This window comes from Neophocaena asiaeorientalis, unplaced genomic scaffold (assembly GCF_003031525.2).
Source record: "Neophocaena asiaeorientalis asiaeorientalis breed wild unplaced genomic scaffold, Neophocaena_asiaeorientalis_V1.1 scaffold275, whole genome shotgun sequence".
Classification (NCBI taxonomy): domain Eukaryota; kingdom Metazoa; phylum Chordata; class Mammalia; order Artiodactyla; family Phocoenidae; genus Neophocaena; species Neophocaena asiaeorientalis.
In genome coordinates, this window is record NW_020173679.1 from 1291147 (window position 1) to 1302972 (window position 11826).

The window sequence follows — 11826 nt, forward strand, 5'->3', positions numbered from 1 at the left end:
CTCCTGGCCCAGAAGAGCAGCCCTGAGCTGCCGTCTGGCCGGGCACAGAAACCTCTTCCACATGGGAGGAGAGGACACTCAGTGCCAGCATGTCGGTGTCCAAAAATGCCTTTTAAGAATGGGTAGGCAGGGCTTCCGTGGTGGCGCAGTGGCTGAGAGTCCGCCTGCCGATGCAGGGGACACGGGTTCGTGCCCCGGTCCGGGAAGATCCCACATGCCGCGGAGTGGCTGGGCCCGTGAGCCATGGTCGCTGAGCCTGTGCGTCCGGAGCCTGTGCTCCGCAACGGGAGAGGCCACAGCAGGGAGAGGCCACAGCAGTGAGAGGCCCGTCGAGAAAAAAAAAAAAAAGCAAGCGCCGTCCTTCCTCAGGGCGGAACACGGTCCCAGCCCCTGTTCAACATGCACAGGCTCCAGTCATCGTGGCCGCAGGGTTTTGCTCAGGGCCCAGCATGTCCCGCAAACGCCACGGCGCCGCCCAGGGTGGGGTGCTCATTCACCTGAAACAGGGGGGTGTGACTTCACTTTGAAGTTGGTGGGCACGCTTGCCTCCTGTTTTGTGTCAACCCCTGAGCGAGACTCCCCAGGATCACTGGCCAGAGTGCCCGGGGTGGCTCAGGGCCCGGTACTGGGGGCAGAGCAGCTGATCATTTGAGCATCTCACTCAGTGTCTCCTGTTTGGCCAGCCCTCAGCCAAACGGTCTTGCCAGAACCAGGCGTCTTCACTCTGAGACTTAGTCTCCTGGCTTTGAAAGGGCCTTGCAAGGCCGTGGGTTCCAGACCATCTCTCTACTCCAGATCCCCCTCTTGTAGCATCTTGACAAATGGCCACCCCGTTTCTCCCCAGACACTTGCAGGGACCCAGGGCTCATTGCTCTGTGAGCAGATGCAGATATAATAACAGAGAGCTCCGTCGCCCCTTGGCAATGACATGGATTGCCGGACATGCCCTTGCTAGATAGCCGGGCCCTCAGAGCGTGGCCAGGACCTCCCGAGTCTTTCCCCTCCTGGCCTGAGATATCCAAATTCTTTCCCATTTCTTGGGGTCAGGGTGTTCAGACCTTTTAAGCAGAAGGACTCCAGTTCGCCCACGGCTCTCTGAAAGCCCAGACTGCGTCCAGCCCTGTGGACGTGGCTGGGCTGGGACGGAACGGGGGGCCCTCCCTCAGCAAGTGACGCAGCCTCGCCCCTGCAGCTTCGTTGTGTGATGGGGGGCACGCCGCCCCTAAGCTGGGCTCCAGTAATATAGCTTCCTTTTGGTCCCGTCACATTCTTGTCAAGCTTGAAATCACCTAAAACCCACAAGTCTCTTCACTGGGCTTGTTCCTCATTTTGTTCTCGGTGAGATTAATGTTTGAGCCAAAGCAGGTGGTTTGCATTTGCCCTGGTGAAGGTAGTCAGCACGCTGGGGCTGGAGGAGCAGAGCTGCAGGGTCAGGCGGGGCTGTCATCTGGGCAGAGCACCTGACACCTTTAAGCTTCGGCTTCCTCGGCTTTAAAGTGGTTCTTAGGAGGACCAGGTGGAGTGAGGTCGCTGCCGCCAGGGAGTGCTGTACTCTGCAGCTGACCCGTGTCTCGGGGTCTCATCACCTCCACCCTTGATGCTGGCAATAGGATCCCATGAACCCTCTGCGCTGCACCTTTCTTTAAGTCCTGGACAAACAGGTAGACCCAGGGCCAGGTAGAGGATCGTGCGAGATGCCCTGGAGGCCACCCTGGGAACGTGAGCGGGCTGTCGTCCAGCCTCGGCCACAGGATCTTAGATGGGAACCTGCCACGGTGATGTGATCTTAGAGGAGCCCTCTGTTCTTCAGCCCAGCATCCCCATCTCAATAGGAAATTGGAGAGTCTCGCAGCAGGTCATGTTCATAGCGAGCCCGTGCTGGCTCCTGGAGTATCTGATTTGAAAGTGTGCCGGCAGATGATTTTTTGTAACGGTCCCATCAGAAATTGTTGTCTGGATCAGTGTCAAGCCAGTGTTTAATTTCCAACTCCACTCTTCCTTCTGTTATGGAAGTGGGGTCAGCCTCTGCCCTCCGCCAGTGTTCTGGCACCTCTGAAGTGTGCCGTAACTTTTCAGGGATGTCTCTGTCACAGAATCGGATTTTTCTGACCCTGAAACTTAATCATTTAAAGCGACTTGGTTCTCTCCTACCATCTGTGGCTTTGTCTCCCTCCTAACTGGGTCTTTTCTACCTTTCCCAGCCTGGAAGTCACTCTCCCTAATGGGTAAGAGAAGTAAAAGCAGGTGAGACTGGGCAGAGGCCTTTAGCCTCCGAACAGACGCACCCCAGGCCTCTGCCCCGTTCTTCCGGTGCTCAAGGTAGTTAACCTTCCACCTTTGCTCTGCTTTCTTCACTAGTCTGAATTCATTTTGAGCTCTAGCCTTCCTGATCCAGTTCCTGTCTTCTCATGCTGTTTCTTGATTGCCTATTTCAGCTTCCAGAGTTTTTTGTATTTTTGTAGACTTTGTATTTGATGTTGGAGTATAGCTGATCAGCAGCGTTGTGATAGTTCCAGGTGCCCAGCAAAGCGACTCAGCCACACGTATACATGCAGCCATTCTCCCCCAGACTGCCTCAGCTTCCAGGTTTTATTTCAGTAACAGTGGTGAGGGACTTCCCTGGTGGCCCAGTGGTACAGAATCCGCCTTACAACGCAGGGGACGCAGGTTCAATCCCCGGTCAGGGAACTAAGATCCCACATGCCGTGGGGCAACTAAGCCCGCACGCTGCAACTACTGAGCTCGCGCTCCTCAACTAGAGAGCCTGCGTGCCGCTAACTACAGAGCCCACCCACCCTGGAGCCTGCTCACACCACAACTAGAGAGAAGCCCGCATGCTGCAACGAAAAGCCCCCGTGCCGCAACTGAGACCCAGTGCAGCCAAAAATAAATTAATTAATAATAAATAAATCTTTCTAAGTAAATAAATAACAGTGGTGACCGTAGCTACACTTCCACTCGGTTTAAACAGCGTTCATGCACTTAGCACTCTGCTAGGCACCTGTGAAGTGTGAAACAGGTACATACATCTGCCCTTAAGGAATGTATAATCTTGTGAGGGAAGTAAGCCTTAAACACAGGGTGGAAGTTGGGGGAGAGCTCCGCATGCGTCGTGACTCAGCGCTCGTGTCAGGGTCATCAGTGCCTTCTCCCCTCCCTGCCCCCTTTCCTTTTAATACTCAGAGTACTGACCCCTGGGCCAGAACTGTCCCGCTGGATCCCACCTCCTCTTAAACCCCCTCTGTCGTAACCAGGGATGCGGATTGAGATTCTCTTGTTCATGTTCCACACGGTCACTCGGCCGGCCCTGCAGCCTCACACAGTAGAAGGAATATAGGCTTGGAAGTAAGCATGGCTTTGACCCAGGCTCTGCTGTCACTCCCTGTGTGACCTTGGGCAGGCCACCCCATCTGTCTGAGCCTCGGAGTCTCCTGACGCCCGGGTTGCCGGTCCCTCCCTCCGTAGCTGCCACACAGGCACGGCAGCGGCACGGCACTTTGGGGGCTCATCTGTGACGTCAGGCCCCAAGCTGAGCCTGTGCCTGGCAGGGGTGGTCACCTGCGCCCTCCCTGCTGTGGGCTGTGGAGGTGGGGTGTGCTCCACAAGGGCGGAGCGAGACTCTCCCCTGGAAGCGGGGCCTCAGGGCTTCTGCGGGCCGGACTGTCTGCGACCTGAAACTTGGGTTGCCTTGTGCTGGGGCTCCCTCACTGGAAAAGTGGCCTTCAACCCCCGCCAGCTGGCCCCGGGCCTGCCAGCAGGGAGAACAGGCCCTGGGCCCTCACCCGGCTCTCTGACCTAGAGGAACATTCTGTCTCTTTGCAGATGGAGAAGGATGAAACCGTGAGCGACTGCTCCCCGCACATAGCCAACATCGGGCGCCTGGTCGAGGTGAGTGGGCCTCCTGCTGCCACGGTTCGCCTCCACCGCATGGGACGTTCGCCCCTGGAGCCCGGCTGCCAGCCTCCCTTGCTGCTCCCTCGCAGCTCCGCAGCAGCCAGCAGCGCATTTCTCATGTTTTGCCCTGGCCTCGTGTTTCCTGAGTCTTCTGATTTGGACGCAAGCAGGGCCCAGCTCCAGAGGCACCCCCTCTACTGTCCCCCAAACACATGCACCCTGAAGACTCAGCTCGGGAGGTCCTAAGTCCTGTCTCCCCCCGTCCAGTGGGTGCGAGCGGAGACCTGAGCTCAGACGGGAAGCAGATCCCGGGAACACCAGTGGGCTCTGGAGGGGGAGCTTGAGCTACACCTCAGCTCCCCCTTTCCCACGCCACCTGGAAGAAGGGGGTGCTCTCCAGCTGCACGGGGTTGTTCACAGAGCTGGGGGGAGGGCTGGCGGGTGGTTGAGTGGGGTGGGCCAGCTCCCAGTGAGGGTCAGCCTGGGACACCGGGACTTGGTACTGGTGTCCTGGGTGCCAGGATGGGGAGGCGCTCAGGGCACACACTCACGTGCCTCCACCCTGCGGTCACAGCGGGGACTGCAGGGGCGCGGGCGGGAGGAGGGAGGGCGTTCCCGTCAGTCTCACCGGCCTCCTTTTCCAGGACATGGAAAATAAAATCAGAAGTACGCTGAATGAGATCTACTTTGGAAAAACAAAGGACATCGTTAATGGGCTAAGGTAATGTACCCCAAAGCACGGGCTTTGGAACCAAAAAGGTGTGGATTTGAATCCTAGGTCACTGCTTAAGAGCTCTATGGCCTTGGGCCTCTGTTTTCTCCTTTGTAAACCAGGGCTGAGGTATCTATCCTCCTTATAGGGTTGTTAATGCAGGTTTTGTAAGGGTAAAGCCCGGCATGCAGAGTGTGTACTCAGGATAGATGTGGGAATCAGAGTAGACTTGCACCATTTCTGTTTCTTGGGGCCCATTCACCTTAACAACATCAGTGCCCTTGTCCCTGGAGTCACCTCTCGGTCCCTCAGGCTGAGTCCCACCTAAAGAATCTGCCCGGCCCCTTCGGCTCCTGGGCCTGAGGATACCTCCAGATCAGACCCTAAGACGCAGGAGGGCATGACACCACCAGCACAGAAAGAGCCCCCCGACCTGCTGCTTTCTGGAGAGGGACCCGCCACCCTGGGGTCCTCTCAGGGCTGTTGGCTGCCCCTCCCCACACGTCTTGTGCCCTCGGTTCTTCAGCGTCGGCCCAAGTGAAGGCCGAAGGGGGCTCAGGGGCTCGCTGGGTCCTCAAGGTCATGGTGGGCAGGGTAGGAGGCCAGAGCCCCTTTGGGGGGGTGGGTAGTGGAGGCCGCTGTGGAGCGAGACGGGCCTTGGAGTCGGGAGGCCGGGATCTCATGCAGCCTCTGTCAGCCAGAGCCGTGTGACCTTCGACCAGGGATGACTCCCAGTGGCCCTCCGGCCGTCCAGGAGCAGGGCTGCCGAAGGGAGGGGTGGGATGGAGGCCGGTGTGCGGCCCTACACCACCACGCGGGTCCAGGGGCTAACGCTCTGCCCGTGGTTTCCTGTAGTCCTCCACTGTGGACAGATCTCTCCTTTGGGAACAAGGAGAGGCAGGAAGCAGCTCTGGTTTGTGAATCTGTCCAGGAGACAGATGTTTTAGTCTTTCACTCATAGAGTTTTAAAAGATGGGGCCCACTTTGGACTCATCATCTTTCTGATTTCCTCCCTGCCTGTGGGGGACGTGGTCTGGCCCCCAGTGGGTTTTATTCCACCCCCAGAGCATTGCTCTCCTCTGGCTGTTGAGCCTGGGGCCCCTGAGCCAGCCACACACCCGCCTGGCCTGCAGGGCCCCCGGGCATTGGCTGACAAATCGGAGAAAGCCGCAGAGAGCCTGCGGGGTGGTGGCCTGAGCCCCTGAAAACCGTGACTGCCGCCCGCAAGAGCCCCACGGCCAGAACCTCCCCACCACAGCCCCTGAGCGGCAGCGGCCTTGGTGACGCTCCCCTCTCTCTTCTGCCTATGTGTCCCCAGCACGTCCTCTCAGCTGTCACCCCGTGTGCTCCTGGGCCCCGTCCTCCCCCTCCCGCTGCACTCACCTCTGTGCACTCTCTGTAGATCTGTTGACGTTATCCCCGCCAACCCCAAGTTCCCGCAGCTGCAGAGGGAGCTTTCCCAGGTGCTGACGCAGCGCCAGAGCCACATCCAGCCTGATAATTAAGCCGCTCCAGGTACACTGCCTGAGAGGCCTGAGCGCCGCCCCACTAAACAGGACTCACCAGCCCGCCGAGACCCCGCCGGACCCTTAAACACCACTAACCCCGTGTCCGCTCGGCTGGGAGCAGCCCCCTTAACGTGCACACTCGCCCCGCCCCGCGTTACACGGACCTGAATCACGTGTGCGGTGTGTGTGCTTTGCACTCTGGGCGGGGCCGCGTGTGAGGGGGGGCCGTCTGGGCTTCTGCCCCTGAGCAGGCCGGGCATCGCCGGGCATCACCGTCGCCTCTCCGGCAGGAGCCGCTCGCCTGCGCCGCTCCCGGTGGCCTCCCGCTTGGCCGGCGGCTTTGGCGGCCTCTCTGCTGTGTGTGCAGCCGGGGCTTCGCCAGCTGTCCACCAAGGATCCCAGAAGCCAGATGAGCCCCCTTCTCGGTGGGAGATTGACTGGGGCTAGCCGACCTAAAAGGGGGCGGTGTATCGCCCTGAGTCTGAGGATGGAACACAGAGTGCGGCTGTAATCCCCGGGCTGGGCCCAGTGCCCCCAAGACGGGTTGCCGCTGGAGCCGCTGGGACCGGCATAACCCTCTGCCCCTGGCGAGCTGCAGCTGTCCTCCTAAATGCCTTATGCCGATGGAGGGGCAGCAGTCTGGCTGTAGACGATGGCCGAGGACCATGACTTGAGCTAGTGACAGATACAGATGTGTGAAAGCAGTCAGCATCCCCGGAGAGGAGAAGGGAAACTGGTTTTAGTAAGAGGCGTTTGGAAACCCAGCTGGGCAGGGCTGTAGGGCCTGGGCTTAGGGGCTTCTTCCTAGGCCCAGGGGCTGGACTCGGAGACCCTGACCCGGAAGAGGCCCAGTGTGGGGGACAGAGGTGGGGCACCCGTGCAACCAGGCGGAGCGGCTCTTCTGCAGCCGTGGGACCGCAGCACAGTCTGGTCTGTGTGTGTGCCAGCATCAGGCCTGGGGCATCTGTCAGCCTCCAGCCTCATGCTCGGACCGTTACATTCCCATCAGAGCATTAAGAAACCCCCTTTTAAGGCGTTCCATATGGTGCAGTTTCCTCTCCAGCCCCTCAGCTTTTAGGGTGGGTCTAGAATCTTCTGGATCCCTCACCTCGGCTAGTCCTGTGGCCACCCACTGGAGGCTTTCTGACATAGATCCTCTGCAGCAGTGGGCAGCCTGGCACCTTCTGTCCAGGACAGGCCCTCCTTCCCACCTCCAGGCATTGGTTCCGAGCTGCTTGGCAGTGACCTTCCCGAGCTCCTTTCCCTAAACGAGGGTCCTGCTCCTTGCACCTCCAGCCGTTCCAAGCCTAACCTCCTGTTCCTTACCTGGTTCTAACTCTGGAACTTTCTCCTTTGGGGGGTAGCGGGGGGCTGGGTACAGCCCAGGCCTGGCATGCTCCTTCCCAGAAGAGCCAGCGCCCAGTCGGGCCGGGGTGCCGTGGGAGCCACCACTTCGCCTACCGCATCCTCCCACTGCGCAAGTTAGCCTCCCATTGGGAGCTTTCCAGAAGCCCGTGGTGGGCTGGCTGAGGTTTGCAGCCCGAGGGCCACCAGGGCTGGTGCCTGACCCTTCCTTTGGCCGTCGCAGAGCAGAGCAGAGCAAACACTCAGAAATGTGTGTTCAGCAGCATCGACCAAAAATGTCAGCGTTTCTCATGGGAATTTTTGTAGCTGCACATAGACTCTTTCAAAGCCTCGTCTCTGCCTCCTTCTTTACCATCTTGGGGGCACTTCCCGTGATGTTTCTAGGACTCAGTAGCCAGAATTCCACGTGGGATGCTCCTGGGTCCTACTTCATTGTATTTCACCCATATTCAGTGGTGGGGGATTATTTTTTGGTCTCTCCTTCCCATTCTGTTTCACGGCCAGTGCGTGTCAAGCGTGACATTCCCGTGGCTCCACAGCATTCCTGCAAGGTAGCCTTCCACTCTTTCTTTCCACTGCTTTGAAACCGTTAGGAAGTTTATAAATAGTTTGGGAAGTTCCTGGTTAACCCACACACCGAGGAAATCTGACAAAGTGACCATTAAGGTCATTGCCAGGAGCATTTCCCTGAGCCTCAGTTTCCTCATCTGTAAATTGGGAATAATGCTCAGACCCCTCCAGAACGCTTGTGAGAGTGAAGTGTGCCTGAGAAGCACTCTGTAAACTGTACAACCTCTACAGAGGTTAGCTGTTGTTCGCTCTGTCTGACCTGTGCGTAAGTGCACTCCCGTGAACATTTCCCCACAAATTCAGGATTTGACAGCAGCGACCCAGGGCCACTTACCTGTCCCCTCCTGCCTCTTGAAGTTCAGGCTGAGGGATTTTCTTGGCCAAGTTAACAGCTGATGGTGCCTTGCAGCCGAAGCCTAAAAGTGCCTGCCCGCAGGTGCTGCCCAGGCAGTGGGCTCAGACGTCCGAGGTGCCGGTTCCTAATGCTCGCCGGGTGGCCAGCCCTGCACGCCGTGCTTTGTGACGGGGTCCTTATCTCTCGGCCTCCGGCCCGAGTCCACAGCTGGGCTGAAGCACAGACGGTCTCTGCTGTGGCGTGCTTGGAGGCCCACTTCTGATTCAGGCTGACATTGGGATCTGTGCCCCAGAGTCCAGGTCATGCCCAGCCTGGTGCAGAGGTGGGCCGTGGCCTCCCCCGCGGGGCCGGCCTCGGGCTCTGGGCCCCTCTGCCCCCTCCGCACAGCTTGCAGCTCGCACTCCCAGAGGATGGGGAAGGGGGCACCCAGCCCAGTGACCCGGCCCCTCGCCCTGGACGCACCGGCAGGGCAGCCGTCAGCCCCTCGCCGCTGCACTCTTCCTGTTCAGCCTGCTAATGACAGTTCTTCTCCCCGGGCAGGTCTGTGCAGACTTTTGCAGACAAATCAAAACAAGAAGCTCTTAAGAACGACCTGGTGGAGGCTTTGAAGAGAAAGCAGCAGTGTTAAGCCTCTTCTTCCCAACTAACCGGACACGCCGCCGTGCGCTCACTAGATTCCTTTCTTAGAAACTCGTTTTCTGCTCCCTCCCTCGTCCCTTCCTCCCCGCCCCAGGTCACACAACAACTTGCATCACCACTGCACAGCGCCATGTCTCCCTGAGAATAAACCCTATGAACACCCTTCTTGTCTCTGAGGCCTACTTCCCACCACATTTTGCTATCAAAACTCAGTATTTCCATAGAAACCATGTTTTCTGTTTGCCCCGGCCCCCCCGTCTCTCCACCACCACCCATTTATAGGCATAAAATACACTGTCTGTCTGCCTCCCTTCCCTCCCACCCTTTTGTTACATTGGTGTAAAAAATGTAAAACAAAAAAATTTTATGAAATAACTGTGGTGTGTGAAAGATAGAAGAAAAACTGGAAATCTGATTCCACGTGTGTTTGGGAGTTGCTTGGGGTTGGGGGTTGGCGGGGACAGGGGACAGCTCTGGGAGAAAGGAGAGGTGGCCCTCAGCGTCGTCCCGCACGCCTGGCCCCTGTCCCACGGAGACCACACGGTGGGGGGCGGGGACCTGCGGACCGTCCTGCTCTTCTGGCCAGGTGCTTTTCTGTCAATTTTTATGGAATGCAAAAGGAGTTTTTGTTTTATTTTGTTTTTTTGTAAAGCTTAAAAAAAAATCTACATCTTATACTTGAGCTTCCATACTTAAAAAAAAAAAAAAGGAAAAAAAGAACAAAAAAATAAATAAAAAGAAACTGGGATGCAGTTAGCACTGGCCTTGTGTTCTTTCTTGCCTGCCTCGCTGTCCAAGCATGTGTGAGCTCGGCTGGGAGGGCTGACCCCAGTGGGGGCGTGGGGGTCCTTGCAGATCTCCAGCGGCTTCTCTGGGCCCCCGCTCCGCGCAGACCCTGCCCCACCTGTTCTGAACAGCTGGGGCCATCCCATCATCAGGTGTGATGGGATGGGGGCTCTCCCCCTCCCCTTTCATTTCAGCAAACACCTGCTCTGCGCAGGCATGTCCACACTCGTCCCGCGCCCCCTTCACAGCCCTGGGTGACGTGGGCAAACAGGTTGGGGTTAACGTGCCCAAGGTCCCTCCGAGCCGTACGTAGTCCGTGCTCTCCCAGCTGACACCAGGGCATCTTGGCAGGGCAGTCGGGCCCACACCCCGGTGAAGCCCCTCTGGTTTGAGGTACCTGGGTCCCTGACACGCCTGTCCCCGAATCCTTGGGCCCAGCTCCTCTCTGCATGGTCTGATGAGAAAGTTCCCAGATGGGGCACATCTTTACTGAGTGCAGAGTACCACTGAGATAGAGACGGGGAACAGGAGAGACACCTCCGTGCAGTGCCTTTCAAGGAACTTCAGGTGGAGAAGATGAGGGAGGCGGACAGGTGAAGGCCGGAGCTCTGTCAGTGGACCCAGAGCCCTTCTCCAGTGGAAACGACATCCTCGTGGTAGAGTGCTTGGCACAGATAAATGAGTTCATGTTTAGCAGGTGTTCGATCACGTGACCAAAATAACACTTGGAAGCCAGGAATTGTGACTGTGATGTATGCCAGGCCTGATCTTACTCTTCTAAAGTCTTCCATCACTGGAAGAGCCATCACTGCTGTCTTTTGCTGCTAAGTCAGGCCAGTGAGCTTAGGGACACTGGGCCCTGAGACCGGGTTTCCTCAGTGAGGGGCAGCCGGACCCAAGTGGCAGAAGAGGAGTGTGTGCCCCTGGCTCGGGGCCACCTCCCAGCTGGTCCTTTCCCCGCTCTGTGGGACCCTACCCGCCCGAGGGGTGGCGTAGGCCTTGTGAACCTGTTCACGGCCCCTCTTGCTTCTCTGGTGCCACCCCCTCCCCGCAGCCTCGGTGCAGTGGGGCCATGGCGTTCCCTCATCCCCACCGGGTGACCCACAATAGGCCAGTTACGATGCTCTCTCTTGAGAGACTGATGCTGAAACAGTGCCATTTCATTCCCACCAGGAATGATTCCCGGAGCTGTAGTGCCTGTCCTGTCCTTCCAGACACCGATGGCTCACCTCTTAACCTTCCCTCCTGTGAGCCCACAGCCGGCCAAGAGCCTCTGCTGCTTGCTTAGCAAGTGGGCTTCTGCTCCTGGGAACCAGTGAGCCCTAAAGAGGCTGGAAGAAAAAGGGCACCTGTGTCCAGCATCTACTGAGCCAGTCACTGGGCCTGGGGGCGGCCTTTGCTCTGAAGCCTCAGAACAAGCAGAGGCAGACAGCCTGCTCCCACTGGGCTATGCGGCCTGGAACTAAGATCACACATGCCATGAGTGGCAAAAAAAAAAAAAAAATCCCAGGTTCACTAAGTAACCAAGGGGACCCTGGGCTGGGAGGGCCTGGGGCCGGGCACCGAGGATGGGTCTGTGGGCTAGTCCTTCCTTGTAGATGCCACCTGCCTGCCCCCTACCTTGAGGTTTGGGGTGCCCCAGGCATTTTCATAGACGGCATCTCATTCAATAGCTAACACGTAGACAAATACCGTATGCTATCACTCATATGTGGAATCTAACTTTTAAAAAGATGCAAATGAACTTATTTACAAAACAGACAAAGATATCGAAAACAAACTTAACAGTTACCAAAGGGCAGGAATAAATCAGGAGCTTGGGGTGAACATACACATACTACTATACATAAGACAGATAACCAACAAGGACCTACTGTATAGCACAGGGAACTCTATTCAGTGTTCTGTGATAACCTATATGAGAAAAGAATCTAAAAAACGAATGTACGGGCTTCCCTGGTGGCGCAGTGGTTGAGAGTCCGCCTGCCGATGCAGGG

General features: G+C 57.5%; 1 protein-coding gene across 2 annotated transcripts in view; it reads left to right on the forward strand.

Moving 5' to 3' along the window:
- CAPZB (capping actin protein of muscle Z-line subunit beta) overlaps positions 1–9795 on the forward strand; it is a 136838-nt gene extending 127043 nt beyond the window's left edge. Inside the window, exons 7-9 of one of the 2 annotated variants that reach the window (XM_024749708.1) lie at positions 3823–3888; positions 4539–4615; positions 8945–9795. In XM_024749708.1, the coding sequence (XP_024605476.1) occupies positions 3823–3888; positions 4539–4615; positions 8945–9032 (231 nt within the window). In that variant the 3' untranslated portion in view covers positions 9033–9795. The other variant, XM_024749709.1, reaches the window with a different exon arrangement.
- The last annotated feature ends 2031 nt before the right edge of the window (positions 9796–11826 follow it).